Source organism: Phyllobates terribilis, unplaced genomic scaffold (genome assembly GCF_046119375.1).
Source record: "Phyllobates terribilis strain yellow unplaced genomic scaffold, ASM4611937v1 Scaffold_12__6_contigs__length_324123572, whole genome shotgun sequence".
Lineage (NCBI taxonomy): Eukaryota > Metazoa > Chordata > Amphibia > Anura > Dendrobatidae > Phyllobates > Phyllobates terribilis.
Window position 1 is genome coordinate 64166017 of NW_027362772.1, and position 15271 is coordinate 64181287.

General features: G+C 44.6%; 1 protein-coding gene across 3 annotated transcripts; it reads left to right on the plus strand.

The window, feature by feature from the left end:
- The first annotated feature begins 2236 nt into the window (after positions 1-2236).
- LOC141172067 (zinc finger protein 574-like) lies at positions 2237-8765 on the plus strand. 3 transcript variants are annotated; one of them, XM_073655887.1, is made up of 3 exons: positions 2237-2315; positions 3942-3999; positions 6013-8765. In XM_073655887.1, exon 3 carries the CDS (start codon positions 6048-6050, stop codon positions 8589-8591), a length of 2544 nt encoding a protein of 847 aa, XP_073511988.1. In that variant the 5' UTR covers positions 2237-2315; positions 3942-3999; positions 6013-6047; the 3' UTR covers positions 8592-8765. The 3 variants fall into 3 exon arrangements, with proteins under 3 accessions (XP_073511988.1, XP_073511987.1, XP_073511989.1); XM_073655886.1 differs by having other exon boundaries at positions 2243-2441; XM_073655888.1 differs by lacking the exon at positions 2237-2315 and adding an exon at positions 3421-3843.
- Positions 8766-15271: the final 6506 nt, after the last annotated feature.

The following is a 15271-nucleotide window of genomic DNA, read 5'->3' on the forward strand; positions in this document are numbered from 1 at the left end:
AAATCCCTCGCGGGTTGGTTATCTGCTGCAGGGCTTGCAACCCTGACAGCCTCGGACCCCAGTGTCCGGTTGTGTAGTCTCTCTCTGCCAGGACCGGCTCTCGTCGCCTCTGTCCCTGGCTTTCTGTTCCTCCTTTGCCTCCTGGACTCCTCAGCTGCGGCTGACCTGTCCCTCTCCTCTGGGAACCCTTCTGGATGCTTCAGAAGTGGGTTCTGGTCTCTCTAACCCTGCCCTCAGTACCAGTTTTTATAGGGGCAGCCTGCTCCCCCTACTGGCCTGGGACAGTAAGTGCTGCATGCAAATGGTCCATGACCAGAGAACCTCCCTCCTGCTCTCAGACACAGCCTTACAAGTTTGTGGCATCCAGGCCTAGGGTGACACATTTGTATACAGCTCTCTTGCAGACTTATGTGTCTCCAAAGGCACAGAATGCAAGCAAGCGCTGTGTGTCCTGACGCTGGAGTGAGGTAGTAGGAAGGACGTTACAAATGACTACAGGATTAATATACTAACCAATATTGTATTACTAAAAATCAGGACACTTAAAAAGGACCTGTCTCCAGGCCAGAAGGGTTCAGTTTTTGCTCATACTTTATTCCCACCGCTCCCCTGATTATCACACTTTTAATATGTTTAAAATACGCCATACGGTTCCAGAGATATGGGCCTTTTTAGAAAGAGGGCGGTAATCACATGATCCTTGGGGGTGTGTCTTTAGCTTGTTCTGCATAATTACCCTGTTAGCCACGCCTCCTTATAAAGACAATAGAAATAAGCACCAAATAAAAAGGCCCATATCTCTGGAACCGTATGGCGGATTTAAAAATAATAAAAAGCAGAATACATAGGGGAGCAGAGGGAATAAAGTAAGAGCAAAAATGGGACACTTTTGATCTGAAGACAAGTCCTCTTTAAGCCTAGCCATGGGACAGCCCGGTAATATTGCCAGTCTTTGGACATGCAAGACCTGACCCTTTTTTGGGCTTGGATTGTAAAATTGTCCCAGAAAAATTAGGACTGCTGGCAAGTATGGAACAGACTGTGCAGGGTTTGTTTGCATTCTGTAACCATGGGAACATATAGGTCAGTATAGGAGCTGTAGACACAAAACGGTAGATATTTGGAGATGGAAGAGAGATGGAAGCCCCTGTAGGACAATGAACACAAGGTCCAATTAGTATATGTCGGGGTAAATGACCCCTCCAGGCCTCCATGTGTACGCGGTGGCGGTGTCCTATGACAAAGCTTCCTGAGAGATCTCAGCAATGCCCAGGAGATAAAACAGTTCTGGAAAAGTTCACAAGTCTTTGGGTGCTGTTTTAGGAAGGTAGCAGCCATGTTTTTACAGTCCTGTGTTTTCACGCAAATATTTCATACATTTCAAAATTGCAAACATTTTTTACACTAAATTGAAGGAGTTGTCCAGACACCTAGGGCCGTGTTCACACCCAACGTACGGGCAGTTTTGCTTCTGCTGATGCAATAATAAGTCTTTTCTGTTTTTTTTTTAATGCTTTTTTTCCCTTATTTGACGCATTTTTTATGCAATTTTGATGCTTTTTTTTTATTACAAAAATGTTTTTCCTTCTGAATGTAAAATTGTGTTTTTTTACATGCATTTTATCAAGTTCATAGGGGAAAAAAGCGCAAAAAAACCCATAGTTTGCTTGAAATCATATCCTTGAACAGTTTTCTGCACAAAAAAAAACAGCATAAAAAAGAAACGGCAGCATTTATGCTACGTGTGAACATGACCTTAATCTGTAAAACGCTGCTTAGACTACTATACGGGGTAAAACGCCTCCCAAATCCCCGACGCTCCTCCAACACATCCCATAATGGTACTAGAAGAAACAGCAGCTCGCCGCCCAACAAGGAGGACACAGACGTTACTAGTCGCAGAAAATGGCCACACAATTTGATTTTAAACTAAAAAAAACTGCAAGTTTGGTGTCACCGTAACTGGACGGAGAGGAAAAAAAAATCACATTTCCAGGTCATTTTTATAACACAATGGCATGAAAACAGAAACTAAATAATAATGTCAGAATTGCGTTTTTTATTCTTCTCCATGACGGTGCACTTGGAATTTTTTGGAAAATTAATCAGGAAGTTTCGTTTTTTGAGGAGCTGTATTTTGCCCATAACCAAAATGGCAGCGGCTAACCACGTCACGTCAACGTCACATCCGTTATTCGCCTCTTCATACCGCTGTGTAACAATCTGCGTTCTGATTGGTCAGTTGTATAATCCCAGTAGCCAATGAGCTGTGCCGTTGCTCGCAGGTGTTGAGAACGGCGCGGTGACGGCCGTAGGTGAGATTTGTGCGGGGCTGAGGCCGGGCGGTCAGGGCAGGAAGTGGTGTCTGACAACCGGGCTGTGACCTGCCGGGGTGTCTGCGGTTGTTGTACGGCGGGACAGGCGGTGCTGATTATTTAAAGGTACAGTACCGGTAATAAGCTGCATGTGGAATGAGCAGGTAACTAGTGGGAAGAGGGGAAACGTTCTTGTGTCAGCAGATAAGGGTTACTGCTACTGTGATTGAACTACATGTCCCAGCATGCCTTGCCAGCCACGTGACGTTCTATAGGTTCAAAATTTGGGCTGGACTACAAGTCCCAGCATGCCATGCGTAGTTATGAATTTTATTAACTCCTTCATGACCGCGCCTGTTGTGGCCTCTACGGGGTGGCAGGACATTTGACTTTTTATATAATAATAATAATAATAATAATATATATATATATATATATATATATATATATATATATATATATATATATATATATATATATATATAATTTTTTATGGGCGTCGTTACAAAAACGTTTTATTTTTCTTCCTACCTCGTATCTGTACGGAGGCCGGTGTTTTGCCACAAGTTTTTGGGACGATTTTTAATGTACATAATTAACTACTATTTTATTTATTTTTTTCTTTCCTTTTTTTAACCTTTATTTTTATTATACTATTTTTTTTTTATTAATAATAATAATAATAATAATAAAATATATAAATAATTTTATATAAATAATAGAAAAATATAAACAATTATTTATATATTTTTTATTTTATTTTTATGATTTATATATTTTTATTATTTATGTATATTTTTATTAATAAATATATATAAAATTAAAATATACATACATTTAAATCATAATAAAATATATACATTATAAATCTATAAATAAAAAATATATATAAATATTTATATATTTTTATTATTTTTTTTATTTATAGATTTTTATAATGTATATATTTTTGTTGTGATTTATATATATATATATATATATATATATATATATATATATATATATATATATATATATATATATAGTTGTAGTTTTGATTGACACATTTCATAATGTACAGGAAAAAAAAATCGTCCGCCTCAGATTGTATCATGGGGTGAGCGGCGAAACGCCCTCCCCCATCAGTCTGTCTAAGGCTATGTTCAAACGTTGCGTCTTTTTTTTTTTTTTTTTGCTGCTGCTTTTTACAGCAAAAGCTCTGAGATTTCAGAAATCACACACTTGTTTTTTTTTTTCCTGACTGAATTGGAAAACTGCAGCATTTCCATTCTTTCAGCGTTTGGTCACCCATAGAAAGCAATGAGCAAGTGCAGAAAAACCTCCTTTTTGTCTGCAGCTCTTTTACTGCCAAGAGATCAGGTTTTGGCTGTAGAAAAAAAAGCATTGCGTGAACACAGCCTTATCCTCTAGATGCTGTGGCTGCTATTGACTGCGGCATGAAGGGAGTTAAACAGTTGGATCCCAGCAATTGCAACTGCTGCTGCCTCTCCGCATCCGCTGTTCCAATGCTTTTGCTTTTCTATTTTGGGTGAGTAGGGTCTTGGGGGTCCGGCCACCTCCGCTCATGGCAATCCCTTGTGCACCATATGTCCGTCACTGATACAGTACGTGTCTGACATTTTGCAGGGTCTCCTATGAGTACATCTGAAGCGGAGCTCCTGGAATTTGTACACTATTCTACCAGGTAAGATACAGACAGATCACAGGCATTTTATATCTTTGCATTGGGGCAAATGCTATTATTTTTTTTTTCCAAAAGCTGGACTTGCTGCAGACCCCCTGTGTTGTTTTTTGCTCTTTCCACTTTGTTTTTGCAAGTGGAGCCTTCGTGCAATGCATTCACCATAGCTGTCCACCAGAGGGCGCTCCTTGTAGTCTCTGCTCTAGCTGTTGATCACTTCCGCATTGGGAGGTGAATTATAGCGGTGATGTCACATCTAAGCTTTTCTTTCAGCAGGGATCATCCACGTGTCCTAAGGGGAATTGAGCAGTCCCGGGCCCCTATAATTTCATTAGCTCCCACAGGACGTGCTGTACATAGACTAGAGTTGGTGCGAATCGATTAGTAGGACCCGTCCATTGGCCACTTCTGTAATCTGTGAGCCCTGGGAAGTGGCTCCTACCTCCCGGCATCCGTGGCTCTTCTTTTGGCATCATGACATGTGATGACGCACCAGGTTGGCTAATCAGAAGAAGAGCCGTGGATGCTGTCAGACCAAAGGCGATTTTCAGGGATCCTGTCATGTGGATTCCTGACGATTGATCAGGTTCTGCTAATCCATTTGCCTCAACTCTAATGTCAACCAAAGCTACAGGTCTGAGTTCTGCAGATGCAGCTACATGGGTCCTTATGGCAGCAGCTCACTTCCAGATCTGTAATACGGCACATCCAGTACTGATAGTACAAGCTAGGAGTTAGTGTCAGTAAAGGGAGACATAGGAGTACATGACACACAGCTGCTTCCTCAGTGATGGTTCTGGATGTGGGATAGTGGGTCCAGAGCTGGATGTTGTGCCACAATTTTTTTTAATCCCTCCTCACCTCCTCCTGTACAATGACTGATAACACCTCTATATACAGTAGATAACACAGGATCCACCATCCACAGTAGGTGATGTCACAGCTCACCTCCTCCTCCTGTACAATGACTGATAACACCTCTATATACAGTAGATAACACAGGATCCACCATTCACAATAGGTGATATCACAGCTCACCTCCTCCTGTACAATGACTGCTAACACCTCTATATACAGTAGATAACACAGGATCCACCATTCACAATAGGTGATATCACAGCTCACCTCCTCCTCCTGTACAATGACTGCTAACACCTCTATATACAGTAGATAACACAGGATCCACCATTCACAATAGGTGATGTCACAGCTCATCTCCTCCTCCTGTGCAATGACTGATAACACCTCTATATACAGTAGATAACACATGATCCACCATTAACAGTAGGTGATACCACAGTTCACCAGATGCCTCTGATGCCACTTATCCCCTGGAGAGGCTCGGTGTGTTTCCTATTTGATCCTCCTTGGGCCTCATTCAGACAGCCAAAATACTGGTGCATTTGAGCATCTCATTTTAGTTTTGGCCTCGTCCGATCTTGTTAATAAAGGTGGGCAGAACGTGCCATTATAATGCTCTGTGTGAATGAGGCCGCACTCCTTAGTAAGTGAGAAGTAGGGAGTCTGAGACCGTTCCCACACACCCTGGATCCTGCTAAGAGAGTCAGTATTTGTTTAGGATCTGCACGGCAGCGCCTCTCCTCTGCCCGGTATACGCTGAGGAGCTGCACGGCAGCGCCTCTCCTCTGCCCGGTATACGCTGAGGAGCTGCACGGCAGCGCCTCTCCTCTGCCCGGTATACGCTGAGGAGCTGCACGGCAGCGCCTCTCCTCTGCCCGGTATACGCTGAGGAGCTGCACGGCAGCGCCTCTCCTCTGCCTGCTCATGGACCTCTGCCACTTGCTAGTTTTAATCCCGCCTGATGTCACCGCTTGGCACAGCGCTGCAGAGATCAGAACAGTTTGTTTGGCCTGATTTCCATACATTTGCACATTTCCGTGTCACGTGTTTTGCTTCCTTTCAGATTCGCTTAGTAACACTTCTCTGAGCGATGGCTCTTGGCCGCTCAGTTGCTGCGGCGGATCCCTTACTCTTCTCTTCTGTTTTTCTTGACAGGTCATTAAAAAGATTGGGCGAGCAGAAATGCTGAAATGACAGAATCGGAAGAGACAGTCGTGTACATAGAGCACCGCTACGTGTGCTCAGAATGTGGAGAGGAATTTCCCAACTTGGGGGACGCTGTCCTGCACCAGCAAAGCCACACCGCCGCTGCGCCAGAGCCCCAGTACCAGGTTGTTGGTGTCAGCTCTCAGGAAAACCAGTATCAATGCCTGGAGTGCGGTCAGCTGCTAATGACTCCCGGGGACCTGCTCACTCACCAGGAGCTGCATCTCCGGTTACTCAATACATCCAAGCCCGAGAGCCCTAAAACCAAGCGACCTTCCCGGAGTGAGATTCACTACGAATGCCCAGATTGTAAAGCTTTGTTCAACAGCCAGGACATATGGATGGCCCACAGATACACACACATGGAAAACCAGGAGGCGGCACAGTCCAAGGTTGTGCTGCAGACGGAAGAGCATGTTCTGGAGGATACGCTGCAGCTAATGTGTGACCCCTCTGTTCCTGGCGAGGTCCATCTTGTGGCAGGACAGCAACATTTCCATGTACCAACCCCATCCTCTACCGCGCAGGTGCTGGTGGACCTGGAGCATTCTTACAAGAAGAGCGAGGGAATCGGGGAGGACTGCGCCGTAGAAGTCTTGTTTTATAAGTGTTCCGAGTGCACTCAGCTCTTCCAAACACCTGAAGAGTTCCTGGATCATCAAGCTACGCATTTTCAAGGGCAGGAAGGCGGTCAGCAGCTTGAGGAGTCGCAACTACCCTCCGAGATCGAACCTGCAGGTGACCAGGTGCAGAAAGAGACTCCCGGTGCTGAGAACGGTGAACAGAGTAAAGGCGATGTCCCGCTTCCCTCTGAAGAGAAGGCGACAGAGAACTCTACTTGGTATTGCTCTCCGTGCGGAATGACTTTTACGAATGTCGGTGAACTTGAAGTTCATCAGTTGTTACATCAGAATTGTCCCTTTAATTGTCCGTTGTGCAGCAAAGTGTTTCCTACATCCCCAGAGTTGGATGAACACCTTCGATCACATCAAGGAGAGTCCCATTACCTTTGTATGGATTGCGGCCTCGGTTTCGCCAGCGAAACTGTCCTTTTAAATCATCGCAGAACCCACATCTCCGACCCGCTGTACTCCTGCGAATGCGGGCTTACGTTTGTTAACATGACAAAGTTCCTGTATCACCGGCGTCAGCACAACAACAAAACCCGGGACCTTGCGCCGCCGGCGGCCGAGGAGAAGAAAACAAAGAATTACACCTTCCCGAGTCCTGCTGGAGGGTTTATCTGCAATTGCGGTAAAGAGTTCCCTTCACTTCCTCAGCTCTTACGGCATCAGCATTTTGTGCATTCGCTTGAAAGGAGACACAAGTGCCCGACTTGTTGCAAGCCCTTCAAAAAGCGGTCGCACTTGCGAAACCACATGCTGACGCACACCGGGGAGCGGCCCTATTCTTGCACAGAGTGCAGCAAGTCCTTTAACTCCCAAGCCAACCTGCTACGGCACAAGCTTACTCACACGGGGGAAAAACCCCACAAGTGCCAGGTGTGCGGTAAAGCCTTCAGTCAGTCCTCTACGCTCCAGACGCATCTCTTCGTTCACAGTAAGGCATATCCTTACAAGTGCTCGGAGTGCGGGGTCAACTTCCACCGGCCGTACCGTCTGCTCATGCACCAGTATCATCATACCGGAGAGTATCCTTATAAGTGCCAAGAATGTGGCCTTTCTTTCTTGCTCAAGAGGCTGCTTGAGGTGCACCAGCTCGGACATAAAGGCGATACGCCGTCTCGGTGTGCCGACTGCGGCACCAACTATCCTAGTGCACAGAGGTTAAAAAATCATCGCTGCAATCGAGCCGGTGGTGGAGCCGGAGAGAAGCTGGAGTGCCCTGTATGCGGCAAGAAGGTCAATTCTGATGCCCGATTGAATGCCCATGTTGCATCTCAGCATGCGGGCACTAAACCCAGCCAGGGATGTCCAGGGAAAGGTAAACAACCAGCGTCTCCGCAAAGCAGACAAAAAGCAGGCACCAAAAAATTGGAGTGTCCCGACTGCCACAAAACCTTCAGCACTGAAACATCCTTACAAGTTCACCGCAGGATCCATACTGGTGAGCGGCCGTACCCCTGCCCGGTCTGCAGCAAAGCCTTCCGACAGTCCACGCACCTGAAAGACCACATGCGTCTACACACCGGGGAGAAGCCCTTTAAGTGCGATGTGTGTGGCAAAGCCTTCACCATCGCGGTCCGCCTCTCTGAGCACAAACGCATCCACACCGGCGAGCGGCCTCACACGTGCCCCGACTGCGGCCGGGCTTACCGCTCCTTCTCAAACTTATGGAAACATCGAAAGCTCCATCGGGAGCAAGCGTTCCAAACGACGGCCCACGAGTCCCAAGCTAACGACCTCTCCAGCACGGTTGCCATACTAGAGACTGTAGAAACCATTCCCATCATCGAGACGGTGGAAATCTTCCCCGAGGGCAGCACCATAAGTGTGCAAGACATTCAGTTTGAGACTCTGCAGGTGGAGAATATTCATTTGGGGAACATTCAGATTGGAACCTTATGAGACAGTGAAGTAAAGGGTAGCGCGTTTCCGGTCTGCGTGATCGGGGGTCTGCAGTTTATAATGCGGTGAATCCACAGGTGGTTGCTGTCAGAAGTTTGCATTCGTTATGTCCTTTCTGTATGAAACGCTGCCGAAATTCCTATTTTAATTAAACCGTCTACTTATTAATCTTTACTGGTGAATTGTGGCGTTCCCTCCACATTTTTCTGTTTTGGATTTTTTTTTGCAGCGATTTTGCATGTTCTACTTACATGACCTTCTGTAATTGGATTTCATTAAAAAATTTGCACGTTTTAGTTATTACAGACTTTATTGCTGAATGAGTTAACTGAGAATCGAACCAACAAATAACTCTGTAGTGCTATAGTGTGCAAACATGAAATGTATCACATTTGAATAGCATTACTGCTCTAGAAAATAAGAATAATTTGAGAATACTTAGTGCATAAATTAGCCAATTCATGTGTACCTGGCAGCCATAATGCAACTCGTTGCTTTGAACCTGCCTAGTGTGAATCCCCTCTTAGACTAAAGTCTACATGTACAAACCCTGGCAAAAATTATGGAATCACCGGGCTCAGAGGATGTTCATTCAGTTGTTGAAAAAAAACAGATCACAGACATGGCACAAAACTAAAGTCATTTCAAATGGCTGCATGTCAGGTAAAAACACTGGGGAGATGGCTGTCATTACATCTTCAATAAATGCCCAAGTTTACATTGATATTTTGGACAGTTTTCTTATCCCATCAATTGTAAGGATGTTTGGGGATGATGACATCATTTTTCAAGATGATAATGCATCCTGCCATAGAGCAAAAACTGTGAAAACATTCCTTGAAAGAAGACACATAAGGTCAATGTCATGGCCTGCAAATAGTCCGGATCTCAATCCAATTGAAAATCTTTGGTGGAAGTTGAAGAAAATGGTCCATGACAAGGCTCCAACCTGCAAAGCTGATCTGGTAACAGCAATCAGAGAAAGTTGGAGCCAGATTAATGAAGAGTACTGTTTGTCACTCATTAAGTCCATGCCTCTGAGACTGCAAGCTGTTATTAAAGCCAGAGGTGGTGCATCACAATACTAGTGATGTATTGGAGTGTTCTTTTGTGTGTTTGTTTTTCATGATTCCATAATTTTTTCCCTCTGCTTGGTCTGAAAAAAAAAATACCCTTCCTGAGTACCACATTTTTTTTTTGCTTGATTTCTTTTAGTGTTTCTTAAAGCCATAAAGTTGCCATTTGAAATGACTTTAGTTTTGTGTCATGTCTGTGATCTGCTTTTTCTCAACTACATTAAACAACTGAATGAACATCCTCCGAGCCCAGTGATTCCATAATTTTTGCCAGGGGTTGTATATGGGAAGGAAGGATCCTGCTATAATTAAAACCGTCTGAGGCTTAGGGGTGGAGTGCACAGTCAGAGAGCCTATGTATACAAATATCAAAAGACTGATCGTCACTTCCAAAACAAAAAAACTGGTGTGTATAGGTGCTTACTAAGAGTAGCCATCTCCATATATAACTAACACGCTTTGCAGAGTGATACTTTATTTGTTGGTTATATATGGAGATGGCTACTCTTATAATAGACCCACAGCCCATCTGTACTCTGACTGTAACACATGGACATCTGAATGAGGCTTCAGAGTTTGCAAACTTTGTCACTGACACATTCTCAGTTAACTCATTCTGCAGCCAGCAATAGGCTGTGCAACACTCCTGAGCCTGTAGAAGACAAACGGTGCAACATTTTTAATGTAACCCAATTGCAAAAATGATACTTGGCCCAAAATAAATGCATGTAAAACAAAGGAAAAGAAAAACACTGCCCCTGAAGGTGTTTAAAAAAATAAAGTCCTTGATTTTTCCCAAATATCTGCACTGTATAATCTTGGATGCCCTTTAAAGGTGCACTAAGCATGTGACTGCCATCAGGGAAGCAAATATATCTACATCACAATGCACCCAGTGGGTGCAAAGAGGGTCGTTTTGGCTTGTGCTGGTCTCCTTTTTATCACCATCCTTGTTCTCTGTGGGAATCTAGAAGGACCATGCATGTATTTTTTTGGTTGGGTGTCGATGGCCGGTGTACGCTTCTGCACTGGCAGATGTCAGAGGGGGACGTTGGTGAATACAGCAGCGGTGCATTTGCTAGACCACATCGGTTCAGTCGTACTGTACGCGGTATCTGGGGGCTCATTGATGGAGCCATTTTCACACCCCCTCATCAATTAGTCACAAGGTACAGGGGCTTTTTGTCATATAACTTGAATCCATTGCGTACGACACATGGTTCGGACTAATACTGTACAGATTTATTTATTTTTTAGCTATGCACATGATGCTCCCCACCCGGAAACCATTTTTTGGGTGCTGTACAGACGTCGCTTTTAATGCCTGTGTGGCTGGATGAGTCATGATGCTGTCAGCATTGCAGATTGATGTCGTCTCTCTCACGTCGCCCACGTGCATTGTCTCCTCCGCCCTCGGCGATTGTGCAGTTGTTGTTGATGCTGCAGGCAGGTGTATGCTGCTCAATAAAGCCTTGTTTCCAGGCATCTTTTACAGCGCGGTGGCAGGAGCCTCGCTGTGTACATCTGTCTGCGTGCCTCCGATACACGTACAGCCTGCGCGAGCAAAGATTGTTTCTGCTGTCCAGACAGCTCGTCTTTGCTCCATCCCACCCCCCCCTATGTTGTGCACATCCATCGCCATAGAAACAGAACCCGGCGAAGAAATGGAATGTTCATCAATAGTCTGAGCACAGGCACGGAATATTGCAGCTGTAGGCAGGCCCGACTCGTACTGATAAAGGGGCACTCCGACCAGGACGTCTGCGCTGGGGTCCGCAAATGTGGAGGGGGTTTAGGAGCGGTAGCTGCTTGAATGTATTACTAAGCCCTGATTTGCTGCTGTTAACCATTTAGATGCTGCTGTCAATCTCTGGCAGCTGCATTTAATTGCCACACTTGCCAGTGCTCGCTGAAGGCGTCGCCACAGGGTACAATACCGTGGTATTGCAGCATATCGAACGAGGAAACAAAGGATTGCAGAACCCCTAAGGAGACTAAAAAATAAAGTAAATTAAAAAATTCAAATCACACCCCCTTTTCCCATCCATTAAAACCCAAAGAAGAGTAAACAGATCTAGCAAAATGAATAAATCCATACAGTAAATGGCACGAACATGGTTTTTTTTTTTTTCTTCTGGGTCACATCCCTAAAAAAAAAAAAAAAAAAAAAAAAAATCATTACAAGCGGTCAGTGTTGTATATGAAAAGATCAGATGGCCACACAATAAATAAGCCCTAAAGGAAAAAAAACTACTAGGGGGTTAATACCAATGGTTAATTATGGGACTGTTATGGAGCCACCCATACGATGCACCGCTGCTAACCAGCCACTATGCCGAAACTGCAGCACTGTGAATGAGGGGGGCACCAGTCCAAAAATATACCCTGAATGGCCTGCTGCAATTCTTAAAATATATATATATTTCAAAAGAGAAAAAAAATCTCTTTTGGAATATATATAAATAAATAATTTTATGAGAAAATAAATCTGGTTGCAATGATATTAGATAGGGGCCGGGTTATTAACGATCGCCCAATAAACCGGGATATTTAACTATATTACAAGTGACTGGTTGGATAAAGCGATTTCACTGAGGCCTAGTTAGATAATTACATGTGCATTAAGTACACGGCTGCTTGCGGAGAGGCTGAATTTAATATTGGCCCTTATCGAAACCGTCTATATCGCCCATAGCTTTGTTAAATAAAAGCTTCACTGTGATTGGTACTTATGGGCAGCACAGATTGTTTAAATCTGCCCCTGCATCTTTGTTGATGGGGATATATATCTTGAGCTGAGAATCTACTTATTATGTAATTGGGAAAATCTATAGGCCGATAATTGGTTGAGCAAATGCTCGTAGGAACGATGGTTTCCCAATTTTTGGAATTGTGCCGCCGAACTGTATTACTAAGCCCTATTGTTGCTGTTAACCACTTAGCTGCTGCTGTTAATCTCTGGCAGCTGCAGAACAACGTCACACATAGAGGGTATGTTATGTACTATGGAGACCCATAAATTTGCTTAGTCAGCAAGAGCTGTTTGACTTGTTAGGGAAGGGCTGGACAAAGCGGTCGGAGTTGCTCATGTCAAATTATAGGGAAATGTTCTTAATGGCTGTGCGGTTTTGCACAATTACAAAGGAAATCAATTTACGCGCATTTCCCTGAAATCTAGGCGTCTGTAAGGAAGTGACCGCACAATGTTCGCAAGCTTGCGTCACAAATTTTCACAATATTCTGTTTTCCGTCTCCAGCATGCTCCATGTTGATGGTTTAAGATTGTTCCCAACCAATAATCTCACGGTCCCTGCAGTGGGCTGAAGTTTGCCTAATGCCTGTGACGTGCATGCTGCTGCATGGGCATGGTATGTCGCCTCTCCTGTGCATTATATCATAGCGCACACAATTTGGAAAGAGTCATAAAACTGCAGATACTGGTTAATGCCTTTCTAGCAGTGGTTCTTGGGCAAAGCATCACGGGACATGTTTCTGGCAAATTTCTACAATCGTGGAACTGAATATTTTACCCTCCTGATTCAGCCCAAGTTTCTTCACTGCAGCCACGCGCTTCTTGTCGTTAGTTCTGGATGCGCTCCAACCATGATCTGGCCTTTTTAGCTCAAAAGCACTTAAACGCCTCGGTCTCAGTCAATAGGAGAGTTCACATGGTGGCCCCCTGACCACTGCGAATCGCTTAATTTATAACCCATTAGATCTTGCAACAATTAGAAAGCAATCAAGTGCATTACCTGCTTAATGCCAGGGGCCTGCAGCGTCCTGCTGCTGTCTGCTCGTTAGGAGATCGACATCCACTTCAGTCTGCAGAGTGACGGCTCTTAGAACCTCCTTAATATGGATCTCCCCCACTAGTTCCCATGCTGTTTTCTAGGACGTCCTTCATATTATTGCCCATTTGACCAATCATATTCTAGGAGTTTAATTGGGAGATAGAAAAGCATCCATTCTGTGTCCTTACCCCATGACTAATTTTGATATATACAATGCGTGTGGAGAAAAACAGGAATATAGTAGAAGACTTTCTCAAAGTCTTCCATCTGGCAGACTCCAAGTCCTGTTTATGGCTGAAAAAACCCCTAAGAAAACCATGTATATAGCTTCTTGACAGAGCTATGTGTCTTAATAGATACAAATTACAAACCCTGTGTGTAGTCTGAGGAAATGACAAAAAAAAGTTTGTGTAGCCATGTCGGTGTGAGAGAGTCTGCAGGAAAGAGTCTTGGGCTTTAGTACTGAAAGAAGGGAGAGAAAAGGAGCAGATTTGCAGTGAATGCCAACTGAGCACTGAACCTGCAGAAGAAAGGGGGAGCCGAAGAGCAGCATCACAGGGAATGCCCAATGAGCTCTGAAATGTGAAGAAGAGGGAATGATCAGCTTCATATGGAATACCCCTGTAAGCTTTTAAACTGTAGGAGAGAAGGAGCCACTTCACATGGAACACCCACTGAGCTCTGAACCTGCAGGAGTGTAGCAGTTTGATAGGGAATGCCCACTGACCTCTGAACCTGCTGAAGTGAAGGAGAAAGGAGGAGTAGTTTTACAGGGAACGCCCACTGAGCTCTGAACCTGCCGAAGGACAATAGAGGGGAGGAGCAGCTTCACAGGGAATACCCACTGAGCTCTGACCCTGAGGGACAGAGAAGTATGCTTCACAAGCAATGCTCATTTAGGTCTGAACCTGCAGGAGCGGATGAGCAGCTTTACATGGAACGCTCCTTGAGCTCTGAACCTGGAGGAGAGGAGTAACAGTTTCATAGGGAATGTCCACTGAGCTCTGAACCTGAGGAAGAGAGGAGTAGTTTCACAGGGAATGTCCACTAAGCTATGAACTTGAGGCAGATACTAGGAGCAACTTCACAGGGAATTCCTATTGCGCTCTGAACCTGAGGGGGAGATGATGAGCAGCTTCACTTGGAGCTCTCACTGAGCTCTGAACCTGCAGGAGAGGAGGAACAGCTTCACAAGGAACCCCCCACTGAGCTCTGATCCTAGAGCAGACAGGTACAGAGAAGAAGCAGCTTCACAGGAAATGCCCACTGAGCTCCATCCTGCATCACACAGGAACAGCGAAGAAGCAGCTTTGCAGGGAATGCACACTGAGCTCTATCCTGCATCAGACAGGAACAGGGAAAAAACAGGTTCAGAGGGAACGCCCACTGAGCTCTATCCTGCAGCTCCACAAGCAGAGAAAGTTGTAAAAAAGAGCACATATCCTGTTATTTTGTTAGGCCTTCAAAGCAAGTAGATACCTTGTTCTATAACCTCTTCAAATGAGCTCTTCTGTTAGCGAGACCCTAGAAATGACTTTTTTTTTTTTTAATGAAGAGCTCACAACATTACGTAGCGATTGGCCAGACAAACCCCTGTACAATAACATAGAAGTTGCTTAATACCAGACTGTAGAGGCAGTAAATATATAGGCTGCCATGATTTATTTCAATGGGGTTCATGTGCATTGTTGGGGTAGGTCAGGGATGGGTGTGGCATCGTTTCTGGGAAAAAAAAAACAAAAAATTTTTCTAATCCCTTGAAGGTCTATGGAGTGTATGACTGAACATTGCTGTGCCGCTACCTTGCATTAGT